Source organism: Phalaenopsis equestris, unplaced genomic scaffold (assembly GCF_001263595.1).
Source record: "Phalaenopsis equestris unplaced genomic scaffold, ASM126359v1 Scaffold000105, whole genome shotgun sequence".
Lineage (NCBI taxonomy): Eukaryota > Viridiplantae > Streptophyta > Magnoliopsida > Asparagales > Orchidaceae > Phalaenopsis > Phalaenopsis equestris.
The window spans coordinates 1,173,054-1,189,650 of record NW_018164547.1 but is presented as its reverse complement, the minus strand read 5'-3'; the positions used below and the strand labels follow the sequence as shown (position 1 = coordinate 1,189,650).

Here is a 16,597-nt window from a genome sequence, read left to right as displayed (position 1 = left end):
TCAGCAGGATTCACCCGACAAACAATGCTCGTTAAAGCATAGCAAACAACACAGCGTTACTCATCTAACGAGTCTAACTTGTTATCACGACATAGAAGGCAATAAACATGTAGATGTCAAACTTGTGAGCACACATTGTGCACTTAAGAGATTCAGTGGCTCTAAGGCGTGACTCGAATTGAACACACAATGTGTAGTGAAGTGGTACAATTCTAACTAGAGAAAATCGCACATTGGGTAGGCTTGGTAAGCAAGCCATCCTCGAAGAAGACACATGCGTGTTGTAGTGAGTGTGTGATAATTAGTGACTCAAGAAAGACATATGAGTATCGTGAACATGCAAGATGCTACGCGAGCAAAATATGCAGATGTGCACAAGCGAAAATGAGAACACATGCAACATGCAAGTGACCGGTTGATTGGGCCTTGGTGGCGGATTGAACCGAAATGGTTTGGTTTTGTGACCGAACCTTGGTAGCTGGTAAAACCAAAAGATTGGTTTTGTGATCTGGTCTTAGTGGCCGATCGAAGCAAAAAAGGTGGTTTTATGACCAGGCCTTGGTGGCCAGTCGAACCAAGTGATCAGTAGATCGAGCCGTGCCCGTCGATCGATCTGAGGTGAGTGCATATGCAAAGGTGCCATGCAAGTCATGCAAACAATGTACAAATACATAAAAGTGACATGACATGTAAATGAAGTTAGCCAATTACCTTTTAGGTTGACGGGGACGGTCAATCGAGTGCTATGGCCAAGAGAGGGCGGTCGGGCCAAGGCGGCCAAATAGACCAAAGTGATCGATCGACTTGGGCCGCTATGGCCAGTCAGGCCGAAGTGGTTGGTCAACCGGGTCGAGGCGGCCAGTTGGGCCTAAGTGATAGATTGATCTAGCCGATACAACCGATTAGACCGAAGTGATCGGTCGATCGGGTCGATCGGGTCGAGACGGCTTGTCGGATCGAAGGGATCGATCGAACGAGTCGGGGCTGCTGGTCCGGCCAAATAGACCAAAGTGACCGATCGACTTGGGCCGCTATGGCCAGTCAGGCCGAAGTGGTTGGTCAACCGGGTCGAGGCGGCCAGTTGGGCCTAAGTGATGGATTGATCTAGCCGATACAACCGATTAAACCGAAGTGATCGGTCGATCGGGTCGAGACGGCTTGTCGGATTGAAGGGATCGATCGAACGGGCCGGGGCTGCTGGTCGGACCTAAGTGGTCGGTTGACTGAGCTGGGTGGCCGGTCAGACCTACGTGATCGGTCAACCGACACATTCAAAATGCGGTCAAGCATACAAGCATATGCAAATATTCGTGCTCGATAGCGTGTTTTTACTCATTCTAACAATCTCATGGGTAAACCCTAAAGTAGTTGATGGGATTAAGCAGGCGTCACTACAATTACCTGGCGCGAAGGATCTTTGTTGGCGAAGGCCTTCGCTACGTTGGGAACGTTAAAGTCTTGTAACTTTCCATTCTCTATGCCCGAGCGATAGATTTCACTTTTCTATTCACGAGAGCGAAATCGCCAGAGCAAACACGAGATTGAATGATTCCGAAATTTTGGATTTGGGTCTTGAAAGAAATGGGTAGGTTCACTCTTAGGATTTGTAAGGGAAAGTCCAGGAAAGGTTTCTAATCCTACATTGTCTTCCTCTAGGCATAAGATAACCCTAACCTAATGTCTCTAACAATCAGACCCAGGGGTGCTCTAGTAAGGGAAATCGCAATGGATCGATAAATTTCACCTTCATGACAGTTGCTCATAGTGTTCTCTTTAATTGTCCGAGCTCCGACGAATTTCCGACAAAGTTTGCTCCGCTCCTCTAAAGGATGAAGAAGGTTTGCTCTAAAAGAAAAGTCCAGCGAGGTTTCGGCGGAGTTCCGTGCTCCAACGAAGTTTCGATGAAGATCCGATGATCCTTTCCCAAAGTATGAAGAAGCTCTCCTTTGGCGTAGGAGAGTAGAAGACCCTAGATCGATGAGGACTTTCTTACAGCCAACCAGGCAAAATTTTGGGTTTGGAACACCCTACCCACACTGTGATCCATGGCGACTGTTAGCAATGATTTTCTCGATGAATGGCTGATCAATATACTCATTTTTGAAGTTATGAAACCATATTTCAGTCATGATTGGTCCATCATAGCTCGCGGATTGAAGAAACCCTATGTCGGACGATCTACGCGAAAATCAGGATTTTCGAGCCAGATCAACCCCTAAGCGCCAGTTCCGAGCGCATAAAACCTTTCTCGTAGAGGCCCCAAAGTATGAAGAAGCTCTCCTTTTGTGTATCGTTCGAGTATGACCCTGTAACTCAAAAATGAACATTTTAGAGATTTCAGGCTGGTGTTTTTTTTATTTTGGTGTCGACAAGCGTCCCTTGTAGGGGGTAAAATTGGTGCGAACCTGATTTTTTCCAAAATATGCATGGGGGATATTGGCAACTATCCTTGGCCTCAGAAGACTTCGAATTGATGGAGTTGTGTCTTCGAACATGAGAACCGACGTAAAATACGTTTGGAGTCAAGGCTAACACCATCTTACAGTGAATTTTTCCGGATAGGGTCAAGTTGGTACTGGTCCTGATTTCGTGCTCGGGACACATACCAGGAGGTTTGTTTGGATGTCTTGGACGGCGGGAAGCTGGGCACAGTCCTGTGTTGTTTAAATAGATACCCATTGTATGTGAGATAAAAAATTGATGCCAACATAGATTTTTCTCGTTTTCTTAGAGGGAGAAAATAAGGAGATAAAAGAGATAGCGAGTGAGTTAGTGATCTTGGCTTAAATAGTGAGAGCTTGAGAAAGATTCTCTATTTTGAGAGAAAATGTGAGTGATGCTAAGGTAGAGAGGGAGAGAGAGAAGAGTTGGGTTGTTGGGGATGTGTGGGTGAGGAAAGCTGTGGGAGAAATATGGAGGTGGAGTGAAGGTGAGGCTATTTTCAACGACTTAGTGAGGTTTTGAGCGGATGTTTGTTGGGTGTGTATAATGAAAATGAAAGGAGCGGAGAGAGGAGAGTGAAGCAAGAAAGTGGGTGTCTAGATCGAACTAGACATCAGGGAGAGATTGTGGAGGCTTGGAATTTTCTGCCTAAGTGGAGAGTAGTTATTAGGATGATGTCAGAATGGAGGAGGTTAGGTGCACATAATTGTGCGTTAAGCAGGGTGAGATTTTGTGTTGCAACAGTGAAAGATGGGGAGGCGATGTTAGATGCTCTGGCTCAAACAGTAAGGATATTGCTTAGGGAGCACATGTTAAGGAGAAGACTATAGGAGCAATAGTTTTAGGCGAGAGATGTAGTCTTTGATGACGGAGCTAGCGGTCACTGTTTGAGAGTTAAGATGGTAGGAGATACAAGTGAGGGTTTTTCCATGAGGTAGATTGGAGCTAGTAGTTGCTAGCTAAGTGGTGACATGATAGGAGATGTAGTAAGTGATATCGATGAGGGTTGGAATGAAGATGGGGAGAGTAGTTTCAAGGCTTGGAGATGTCGGTGAGGCTTCATGAGCTACTCAAAATGAAGGGAAGTAAAAATTTAGGTTGTATTGTTGGTATCAAAATGAAGGGAAGTAAAAATTTAGGTTGTATTGTTGGTGGAGTCCAAGGGAGCTCATTGTAGCTTCACGTGAAGGAGATGGACATAGAAGTTTTGATCTGTAAGAGAGATGAGAGTAATGAGACAAATTGGGGAAGGTGATGGGATAAGGAGTGTTGTCATGTGAGAATTAATAAGAGTGAGTGAGTTTTAAGATATTTTAATTGTTTTCCATATGTTTTTTAATTTGTCATAGAAGTTTGGAAATATTTAGGAGATTTGATAATTTTTTAGCTTACTAAATTTTATAATATAATTTAAAAACTAAAAGGATATCTGAGAAGTGGAGGAAGAGTATTTGGTCCTTATTTTTAAGAATAAAGGATATGTACAAGAGTATGTAAATTATAGAGGAATTAATTTAATATTTCGTACAATAAAATTATGAGAGAGAGTAATTGACAATAGATTAAGACGTCATACAAAAGTTTTTCATAATCAATCGAGGTTTATGCTAGACAAGATTACTATGGAAGTTATATATTTATTGAGAGTTTAATAGAAAAGTACAGATAGGGTAAGAAGGATATACATATAATTTTTATTGATTTAGAAAAAGCATATGATAATATTCCAAGAGAAGCTTTTTGGAGAGTTCTAGAAAAGAAATGTGTTGATATGACTTACATTTAAGACATTAAAGATATGTATACTAAAGCTGTCACTTGTGTTCGAATAGAATGAGGATTGCTGAAGTATTTTTCTATTTTAGTTGGAATACATCAAAGATCAATATTAAGTCCATATCTTTTTGCTTTAGTTATGTATGCTCTTAATGGACATTTTTACGAGGATGTACACAAAATGTACTTACTAGGAATAGTTCAGGAAAAACTTGAATTATGAAGGTCCACTTTAGAGTCTAAAGGCCTTCATTTGAGTAGATTTAAAACTGAATACACGGAATGTAATTTTAGTAGAAGTAGATCTAGTGGAAGAGTTGTAATAATGGGTGATGAAATTATTAAAAGTAGTGAACGTTTTAGATTTTTTGAATCTATTGTTTAAAGTGATGGTGATATAAATGGGGATGCTATTAGTAGAATTCAAGTTGGATGGTTGAAGTGGAGGAATGCATTGAGCATACTCTGTGATAGAGAAGTACCACTTAGACTTAAATGACAATTTTATAAGATGCTCGTGAGGCCTGCAATGCTTTATGATGCAAAATGTTGTCCTATAAAAGAGAAGCATAAAACTAAGTTAAGTGTTGTTGAGATGAGAATGCTTAGGTGGATGAGTGGCTTTACACTTAGAGATAAAATGCGAAATGAATATATTGGTGTAGCTTCAATGGTAGACAAGATTAGAGATAGTCATCTTAGATGGTTTGATTACATTAAACGGTGATCATCTGATGATCCTGTTAGGATAATAGATGTTTTAGATTCGACTTGTGTTAAAAACGGTAGGAGTAGACATAAAAAGACCTGAGCATGTTTTATAGAAAATGATATTAATCTATTAGAATTAAATGAAAATATGGCACTCCATTGGGCACAATAGAGAATCTATTAGAATTAAATGAAAATATGACACTCCATTGGGCACAATAGAGAAAAAAAAGTTTCGACTCTACTTGGTGGGATAAATGCTTGTTCTTGTTGTTTTTGCTTTTTAATGTCTTATTTATTGGGCACATGTTGGATGGAGATAGAGGGGATTATTTTTGGGGTGCATTGAGATTCAAATTTTATTTTATTTGTTTTTATATATAATTATATATATTTTAATATTATCTTATTTAATATAAAATAATAACTTTTAATTAATTAATTGATACTATTGTTATATTTAATTTGTTTTTTATACGTAATTTGATATCATTGCTTTTTTATCCGATTGTTACTTGTAAGGGGGTGATGTCTTGCATCCAATATTATTGTCTCATTATGTGCCATATGAAAATCTATCATCCATTTTTCTGGCTTTTACCACACATTTGTCTAGTATGAAGATCCCTAATATTGTGAAGAATGCTTTGAAAATTTCTAAGTGGAAGGAAGGCCCTCTTCGAGGAGGTGAAAGTTTTGGGGAAAAATGACATGTGGGAATTAGTTGATTTAGTTGGAAGAAAACTGTTGAATGCAAATGGGTGTTTACAGTCAAGTATAATTTGATGGTTCTCTAGAATTGTACAAGACTCGACTAGTTGCTAAGGGATTTAATCTGACTCATGGCTTTGATTACTTAGAGAGATTTGTTCTACTAGCAAAAATAAACTTTATAAGAGTCTTTCTATCACTTGCAGCTAATCTTGACTGACCTTCAATAGTTGGATATAAAAAATACATTCTTAATGGGACCTAGAAAGAGAAGTGTACATGGATGCACCTTCAAAATTTAGTGGGAAGTTCGACATTAAGATGTTTAAACTAAAAAAAATTCCATGTACGGGTTGAAACAATCACCGAGATTGTGGTTTGAGAAATTTATACTATTTGTTAAAGGTCGGGGGTATACTTAAGGACAAAGAGATCGTACAATGTTTTTCAAACATTCAATGGATTGGACGATAACCTTATTAATTGTGTGCTTGCATGATATAATTCTCATCAGAGATGACATATATGAACTAAACCGGTTGAAGACTTCTCTATCATCAATTTTTTAGACCAACAACTTAGGATCTTTTAGGTATATTTTTGGCATTGAGGTTGTTAGATTGAAGAAAGGGATTCTTGTTTCCCAACAAAACTATATTCTTGATCTTCTAAAGGAAACATTGATGAGTGGTTGTAGGCTTGTAGACACTCTAATTGATCTCAATCAGAAACTAGAAGAGGAGGAGAGTGACTTAGTGAGTACAACTCGATATTAAATGTTGGTTGGAAAGTTGATATGCTTATCACATACATGAATAGGTATCGTCTTTGTTGTAAGTTTGGTAAGCCAATTTATGCATTTATCTTCTGAGAAACACTTTGAAGCAGTTAACAAGATTCTCAGATACCTAAAAAATATATAAGAAAAGAGTTTACTCTTTCTGAATACCATACAACAATACATGGAGGCATACACCGATGCAAATTGGGCGGGTTCAAAAGTTGATTGGAGATTGACGTCCGAATATTATACTTATGTGTGAGGAATCTAGTTATATGGCGAAGTAAGAAATATATTGTGGTGACAAGTAGTAGTGTCAAGATAGAATATCGAGCTATGATTAATGAAGTATGTGAGATGTTATAAAGCTGAAGAGAATTCTTAGAGAGCCACGAATTCCAATAAACATGTCATTGAAATTGTACTTTTGCAATAAAGCTGCTATATGCATTGTAAAAAATCCAGTGCAATATGATTACACAAAACATGTGGAGAGTGATAGACATTTCATAAATGAGAAGATTGATTGTGGAGCTATTTATGCACCTTTCATCCCGACATCACAACAAATAGCATATATCTTCACCAAACGATTCGGGTCTAGTTTTGAGTTCCTTGTAAGAAAGTTGGTCATGATAGATATCTATGCTCAAACTTGAGGGGGTTGTCAGAATTTTAGTGATTTTTCCCTTTTGGGTATCTTCTATTTTTATTATTTTAAAATTTTCATTAGTTTCTACTTGTAGGATTAAATATCGTTGGAAATTTCTATTTCTTTTTTCTGGCGTGAGGATTTTATGATTTTTCTAATGGGGTGACCTTTCCGTGCTATTTGGCCTGTAATTGAGTCTAAGAAAATTGCAAAGGAATAATTATTTTTCTCTTCTCAAAAACCATAAATTGATTATATTTTTTCTCATCTTTTTGAATTTATGATGATATATATATGAGTGAAAAAGTTCTAAATTAAATTATCGAAGCATTTTTTTTAATTCTTTTGTTTTTTCATCGTTTAGGGTATTTCTCTCTTGGTTTAATGCACTTTGGATTGATCTACTAGGAATAGGGCCCCGCAAGTTGCTATGAACAATTTGCAACAGCGCGCACGAAACGTTTTGCCTGCAGCAGAAGTTGATATAGGCACCAACGGAACACCTTCCAGCAAAAGTTGTTTGAGAAAGTCCTCAAGTGTAAGAAATAATGGCATGTGAATCTATCACTTTACACATTATGCTCTTGCTATTATATGTGAAGGCACTGATATAGGCTTTGCTTCCTCTGTATCCAGAATACTACCAAACATGCAAAATCAGCTAATATTTCTAGTGAAAGGTCATTAGTGCTTCCCGCTTCTGCTTCATGGTATGCTGCTTCTCATAATCTTTTTTGGAAGGATTTCCTATTTATGTTTGTGTCTGTTTCACAGGGGTTCTCGAGTGCCAAATAAATGTTCAACACCAGCGACTACACCATGCCTGCAAAACCCTGTCAAGCAGAAGCCAGATTTTTTAAATTCTTCAACTTCATTTCTTTCATCCGTTTCAAGCATTAAATGTATTTCCGCATGGGATGATCATGTTCCTGTATTATCAAAGGAACCTGACAACAGGACTGTGGAGAGTGGGTCAAGGGCCTCAGAAGTTTTGAACCTTGTTTCTTCTATGCATGACCAACCAGTTGTATCAGATGACTCCTCAGAGAGTACTGTGGTTGCAGAAAGTTCTTTAATGATTTCTGCTTGGGAAGATGATGCCCAAATGAAGCCGCCTGAAGGAAGAAATATAATGCTTATGGATTCTCAATCAAGTCCTATGGAAATGACATCTAGTTCATGCAAATCAACGGAGATTATGTTTGATGTAGGATGTAATTATGCTTGGGATGATGATGTTGACGCAGCATCAAACCAAATCACAGATCCATGTTTTTATCAAATCGATGGAAAAACTACTTCGTTAGAAGCATTGAAATGTTGTAGTAATGGGGATTCCCAGACCTCTCTATCAGAAGATACTAGGGTGTGTGATACTTCTTGTACCTCTGATATTTCATGCTCTCCTTCCCAACTTTCAGACAGATCAACTGGAGACAAAGATCGATCTCTCGCACGAGAAATCATTAGTGTGGACTCGTTTAATGTCAAAGATGAGTATCAGAGCAAAGAGGAGTATCAAGTCGTGTCATCTAATAATTGTTCTAAATTTAATGACGAAAGTTCTGATGCTAAATTTTGTCAAACTTATGCGAACAGGGAAGCTGAAAGGCAAAGTTCAACGCCCTCTTCTCTTGCATCTGTTGCGACAGACTCAGAATGCTTTTTGATAGACTTACCTGGCTGGGCCTCCAATCAACAAAGTGATGCTCCATTTTCTGTGATAAAAACTGATAGTTATAGTTTGGCCACTCATGATCAGAGAGAAGAAGCATCGAATGTTTCCATTCAAAAAACATTTTCATACTGCAGTCTAAATCCTCCTAAAATGCCATTCATTCCAACAAGCAATTCTTGTGAAGAAGATCCTTTTGATTTGCAATATCTAAATGATGCAAATTATTTTCCCACGGATGAAGGGTTCTCTAGGTTAAGGGATCATACTGTGGTGCTTCCAGCTGTGCCCAAGCAGGACCAGCAAGATGATTATGCCATGCATAGGGAGGTTTTTGAGGCACCTGACATGAGACAAACTGGAAATAAACCAATTTATGTAGTGAAGTCTGATGATTTAACGACAATAAAGACTGAAGTCATTGATTCTGGTGAGAGAAGCATTATATCCAATATGTTGTCACTAGATTTTGATCCGTGGGATGATTCTGTACATTCTTCTGACAATTTGGCCAAATTTCTTAGTGGCATGGGTAAGAAAGTTGGCTCTTCTGCTCTGTCATGGAAATTGCAAAATAATAATCAATCTAGATTTTCATTTGCCCGTCAGGAGAATTTAGCAAATGATTTTTCTTTGGCTGCTAGTCACGCGGAGAAATCGAGCAGTTCAACACAAGAGTCATTTAAAGATGCTTATTACAACAATAGTTTGCATGATACAACGGGGGGTTCCAGTGTTTTTTTGAAAAACAGTTCTTTGTCATCATCTAATAACCCTGCTGGTATGTCTTTATAGATTATGCTTTAAACGTACTGCATATTTCTATGCTTATCATTTTATCTTGGGCGGTTAGTTGTCCACATCCATATTTAAGTTTTTTTGTCATTTGTATATTCCTTCTATGGCTATTTTTAGAAGTGCTTTCAATTTGAATCTTAAAGGCCTTTTTGGAAAATCAATGTTGGCCATGACATAAAACAAATATTTGTATTAAGTAGGTTACCTTTGGTTGAGTAGATCCGAGAAATAGATCTTCATATGGAGATCAAATAGTGGAGCGAGGAGGTGCAAAAGGTTTTAAAGAAAATTATATACGTTTCAAGAATGATAAATTAATGATTGTTTAGACATAATAATAGTAAATAAGCTAAAAGATATGCCAAGATGTAGTAGGCAAAGACAAATCTACAACACTTTATAATTTGAATTGTATGCTAAATAATAGGAGAAAATGAAATATATAATATCACCAAAGTAAAAGAAATGAGATTTAGGTTATTTTTAAGCAAAATAAATTTGTTAATGATACGGGGATATTAAAAAGATAAAATGTGAAAATAATGAAACGTTTGTACAGGAATAATTTATCAAGAATTTTCAACATGAAATTTCTTAAAATAAAAAATGAATAAATTAATGATGTAATAGAAATTATACAATCGTGAATTTGATTTAGCTTTTAGGAAGATGCATAAAGGTAAAGTTTTGAGTCTTTATAAGATATCTTTTAAATTTGACGAGTTATTAGAATTATCGGATTAATATGGTTGACCGATATTTTTTAAAAATCCAAAATTTAAAGATTGTCAAATTATCGGGGAGAACACATTGGTGCCAATCTTTGAGAATAAAGGAGATTTTTATGGTCGTGGCATTAAAAGAAAATTCAAATTTATAATCAATTTAATGAAGTAGTAGAGGGTATTTAAAGAAAGACATGAAAAATATCATGGCGATAATAGTGAATTGATTAATATTATGTCGGGAAGAGTTATAATGAAGCTGATTTTGTGCTAAGATAACTATTGAAAAGAGAAAAATATGTCAAAGTTGTTATAGAGATGTATAAGTTAGAAAGGACAAACAATTAGTGCCAGTTAGTTAGAAAATTAACGAGTTTAAAATTACAATAGGATTGTATCATAAAAAATCGATGTTAAGTCAGAGGTCTTCATGGCATAGTTCTAATTGATAAGACTTCTCTTGAAGTAAAAAAAAAACAACGCACTGGAGGAATTTATGTAAGGTAGAAGCTTTGGAATTAGTACAAGAAACAATGACTAGTGAATATCAAATTATTTCGTAACTATCAATGCTGCCACCATATCAAGTGTTAATAAGATTTGGCAAGTTTAAAGCCATTAAATTAATTTTTTCCAAAATGTAAATATGGTTTAGGGTATAACTTCTAGATTTTAAGAGATTCTATAATTAATTAATTATTTATTTATATTTTGTTTGATTGGGAGGGCAAACTATGTAGTAAGGAGATATGATGAAGAATTTAGTTTAATAAAATTGAAAATAGTTGAATATGTTTTATATATCCAATGAGTGTGCAACTAGTGAGTGACCAAGAAACTAACAAAAATTATAATGCGATATGGTATAAAGCTAATGACGATGGGGTAAGAAATGGTTATATTTGAAAGACAAAAGTAAAGCATATAAAATATCGGTAAGGTGGGTAGATATTATTAAGATATTAAATGATTAGAATGGTAAATTTGTACTTTACAGGTAAGATTGCTAGTGGAACATTGGTGTGAATTAGAATTAAGTTCTCCTATTGCAGAAGAATGATTGGAAAAGTTTTTTCAAATGCCAACCCCCTATAGTTAAGGTAAAGCTGTGATAATAAAGATGAACTCATTTGTTGCCTTCTTGTTGCACGCATCAAGGTAGTGCTTTTTCCTATGATGTGTGAGATATCCTTTTGAGTTGTTGTAATCTGGGTCCAATCAAGATGTATTAGATAATGGTTGGCCTATTTTCGTTGGACAACTTTCTCATTTGATCATCTTTGTTGAGAAGCTTTGCTATTACGCTTAGGGCTGTCAAAAAAGCTCGTTGTTCACAAACAGTTCGTGTTCGGTTCGCCGGGGATTCGTGTTCGATTCGTTCGATGAATGTAAGACGGAACGTAAACGAGACGAACACGAACAATTTTTTTTGTTTGGTTTGTTAGATGAACCAAACACGAACAGTGATGCGTTAGTTCGTGTTTGAATCGTTATTGTTCAAAATATAAAATAATTTAAAATAATTATATATAGAAAGTTTATGATTTTTTAAAAATAATTATATACTCTAAAAATATATCATATTTTAAAAAATTAAGTCATAATAATTATTATAAATATATAATATACTATATATATTTTTTATATATATTAATATATACAAACTAAAATGTAAAAAACCCTAAGCCCCTAACCCCATGTTCGACCTCCCTTTCCTCTCCCGAAAGCTTTTGATTTCGGTCGCCTCTCCTTCTTCTTATCTCAAAATAGCGAAAAGCTTTCTTTTGCTGAGAGCTTAGGGTTGGTTATTTGTGTTCGTTCTCTAATCTCTACTTCTATTTGTCTTCGGGTTGTTTGGTTGCTCGATATTCTTGCTTGGTTGCTTGTAAGGTTACCGTATATACTTGCTTGGTTCGAGAGCTTAGGGTTGGTTGTTGGATCGACTACTCGCGATATTCTTACTTCATTTCTTGGTTGCTTGATATTCTTTCTTGGTTTCTTGTAAGGTTATCGAGGCGTCATCTTTGAGTATATTTTCTTCAATATTTCATATTTATCTTTAGGTTCGCCTCTTAGCTTAAATTTTCATAAATTTTTTTTTAGATTGATTTAATTTTTTTGAGTGAAACCTAGGTGTTGAAGTTTTTGGGAGTGAAATCTCGCATAAAAAAAATGTCATATTGCCTCTAGATCTGATTTTGTTGGGAGCACTGAGCTCTGCTTGGGCTATTATGCACTTGTGTTGTGATTCATATAGGTTTAAACATTACTTTCAAACAGGTTTCAACATTTGTGCTGTGATTTGATGATTGCCTCTAGATCTGATTTTTTTTTAGCATTGTTGGTATTTCTCTTCAAGCATAAATGTTCCATTTATCATGTAAGTATGAACAAACATTTTTTTTTCTGAGTAATGACAAAGTAGTCCTCTGACTATTTACACGGAGCCATTTAAAATGGTCATTTTAGTCCTAGAACCCATAAAAAAATATTATTTCTTACTACATTCTTAAAATCAGAATAATATTTCTTACTATACTTTATTGATTTTGATGTTTATGATTTGCATCTCCTTAGTGAAGAGTGAAATTTTGGCAGGAAGTTGCATCTCCTTAGTAGGTGAACGATCAAGGACTTTAATTACAGCTTATGTGACACTTGCAGTTCAAGTGAAATTTTGGCCTTGTTGACTTTTTTTTTTTAATTGTAATGAGACTTTTTTTGGGTCATTTGGAAGTATCCTTGACATGGAAGTTGGTTAACAACTAACAAGTGTTATCTCACTATTCACACTTGTAGCAATGGATTTTTCTGAGTTGGTTGCCATATTGCCAAAAATATGTTACACTTGTCAGTCATTAGCCATATGAAAATTTCTACAATTCATGGCATTGAGGGAAATTTTCCACTACTCAAGTGATGTGATCAGATGGAATTGAGGGTGCCTGTGCTCATGCTCAGATATAATCAATTTTTTTCTTTTAAATTAAATTTGACAGACCACTAAAATATAGATACTGAAATAGAGATCTGGTATCTCTATATTTTAGTATAGTCTTCTAAATCATTTTTGAAGTGTTACATTGGGGCGTAAAGCCTAGAATAGCCGATCTTGGTATATTTTTCTCCAAAATATATTAAAAACATATGCCAGCTCTTCGCTTGTTATATTGAGACCACTTATGAGTTTGCTTTGATTTCCATTGTCGTCTGAGTTTCTTGTTCTCTTTTTTGCTCTATTCCTGCAATGTTTGTGAACTTAGCTCTCTTCCATGCTCGGGAAAGTATCATGAGTATGAGTTATGTTTTATTTTTTTTGGAGTTGAAGAAGCATAGCAAAATGTTTGAGCCGAATGAATTGTCTTGAAAAACCTAGATGCTGCTTTCATGTTTATTAGTTCTGTCTCACAAATAAAAAATGAATTGTGTGGTCGTTTTCTCACCACCTTGTTTGCTTTATGTGTGTTGTTTGCCAAAGACGGGGATTCGTGGCTTACGATGATGTTCAAACTTCGTGAAATTACTATACAAAGATGGATTAAATAATTTCTTGATGATTGCCCATCTCAATCCCATTTGAAGATGCCTATAAGGTCTCTGTTGTTCAACAGTGAATTTTTTTGTTGCTTTCCTCTTGCTTTATTTTATTTATGTAAGTTTAAAGAATATTTGTTTATCTTTCTGTTATTCTATACTAGCTAGATGGGGAAAACATTATGGTTATGAATGAATTGTATATGAACTTTCAGTGGAATAAGTATTATATATATAATCTGATAATAATTGTTTGTGGTGCACCAATTTTTATTCTAACCCTTGCGGGCTGATATTGGAAGGAGAGCTAGTTAATTTTTTGTTTTTTTTAATGAATGCTATCTAACAGTCCATATCAGATTAGAATGAATTGAAAATAACATTCAAATTGCACCTTATATTGTTAGAATATTTATTTAAAATCACAATTCTTAAGCATTAATGAGTAAGTATTTTTTTTTAGAAAACATGTTAAGTGGAAGCAAACCTTTCCATATATTTATATTTTTTTTCATTTGAAATATATTTACTTTTAAATTTTGAAATTGTAAGATGAGTCATATGACCCCCTTTTGATTCAATCTGTTAGATAGCATGGGGTCATTTTATCATGTCAGTGGATTTGTCTCATTGATATATTTTATTATAGATAGCTTTTACATTAATTCATTTGTTCTTGCTTACACATCCATGAATGAAATCTCATGTGATATTATATTTTCGTGTCTAGTTATTTATAATGTCAAATATTAAGCATTCTCAATCTGCATTAAGTAGCAAACAATTGTCAGTTGCAATTAAGAGTGTAAACGAACCGAACGCGAACGAACAAAGCTCGTGTTCGATTCGTTTGAAATTTAGTTTGTTTAAATAGGCTCGTGTTCGAAATTGTTCGTGAAGTTACTGTTCGTCTTCGGTTCGATTTGTTCGAAATTAATTTGAATTGTTCGAATTACTTAGCTCGAAATTTTTCAAATTTGTTTATTTTTTATTTTTTTTGAATTGCTAAATAGACAACACTTAATTATTAATTCTCCAATTACAAGAAACAATAAATAACATATGAAACTGAATTAGAACTTAAAAAAAAAACATCCCTTGATCATTAGTCATTACATTCAAATATTCAAGCAAATAATCTCTTACATAAAAAGATAAGAAAAGAATACTTGACAATTCAACCGATGATATTAGTTCCAACTATGCCTACTAAGTATATGAGTCAATCTTAATTCAATGCATTCAGACAATTGAATTTACAATACTTGACACAGTTCAACAATATATTTATTTAGCCCTATTTATTCTCAATTTCGAAGAAAGTTTCAAGACGTTCTTTAAGTTTCAGCCACATTAAGTGCATTCAGGAATTCAAGAGTTCCAACTGTTGTTTTGCAATGCTTATTGCTTCTTTCCTTTTTGACGAAAATTGAGCGTGTAGATAAATATAAAACTCCTCAAGCTGCAAAAAGTAGATGTTGAGTAATAAATAAGACAATTAGAAGAAGAAGAAGAGGAAGAAGAGGAAGAAGAGTTGTGAGATCAACATAACCACCATAGCTCTTTGATTCATGCACAAAATCAAAGCTATCAGCCAACATAACTCCAGCAGTCAAACCATTGCAAACATGAATGCTATCTACAAGTCCATATCATATAAGAATGAATTGAAAAAGCATTCAAATTGCACCTTATATCGTTAGAATATTTACCTTCAATCACAATTCTTAAGGTTTCACATAACATAAACTTGTTGTATCACAAACTCTGTGAAACACAATTATTGGGTAAATCAATTTCTTTTATCACTACACATAATAGCTTTTTAGTAATACAAAAGCTTCAAGATGTTCCTTAAGTTTCATGGATCTCTCGAGCTCTGATGATGGAGATTTCGATAAAAAATAAAGCTCAATCGATCCATTTAAAAACGTAGAACACCAATGACAACTTAAGGTTTAAAGCACCAAAGTACTACATATGAAAATTTTCCATAAATAAAAAGAAATAGAAAGTACAGATAAATACCTTCTTACAAAGTAAAATAAAAACTGCTCCACTTACAGTGCCGATAACCACCAAATTGTAACCATCATATCTCTGTCTTTCCTGGACCAAATCAAAACTATCAGCCAACATAAAACTTAAACAACCAAATCATTGTAAACACCTGCCCCTTTCAGGATTTAACTCCACAAAGAAAAAAATAACTCCACCCAAGCCTATTGCAGGCTGCAATAGGCTTGCAACAGCTATGGCAAGAATAAGCCAGAAAAAAATAACTCCACCCAAGCCTATTGCAGGCTTGCAACAGCTATGGCAAGAATAAGCTAAACAAATGTAAAATTGAAACTTTGCTGGTACAAACTTTCCTTTAATTCTGCATATAAATGAATACAAGACAAATGACACCCCTGCAAATTGTAGTATAACAAATCTTTTATTCATGAATAATACTTTAAGAATACTTCACCAGTGGTATCAAAGTGATATCAGCATCAAAGTGTACAGAACTAGAGAGAGTGCTCAAGGACATATTCTTTATTAAAATAAGTTATTTATTAAACATCACATCAAAAGTGTACAAATAGCTAGTTCCAACATCCTCAAATGCCACCCCAACAATCTGAATAGCAAACATAATGTTCCTACCCAAACTGAATTCTTGCAATGAAGTGAAATGTGTATCAGAAAACTACCAGCAACTAAAAACACACATATTAAACTAAATTTGAAATAAAAAGAACTACGATGACTTCCTATTTAAAGATAGAAAAATAATTCTCCATCGA

The 16,597-nt window shown here is 35.1% G+C and overlaps 1 protein-coding gene across 3 annotated transcripts in view; it reads left to right on the top strand.

Moving 5' to 3' along the window:
• The window catches only part of LOC110020616, a 36,714-nt gene that overhangs the window by 10,224 nt on the left and 9,893 nt on the right, over positions 1-16,597 (top strand). For all 3 annotated transcript variants that reach the window (XM_020718771.1, XM_020718772.1, XM_020718773.1), the window contains 3 exons: positions 7,482-7,611; positions 7,710-7,783; positions 7,848-9,529. In XM_020718771.1, the coding sequence (XP_020574430.1) occupies positions 7,482-7,611; positions 7,710-7,783; positions 7,848-9,529 (1,886 nt within the window). The remainder of the gene's footprint in view (positions 1-7,481; positions 7,612-7,709; positions 7,784-7,847; positions 9,530-16,597) is intronic.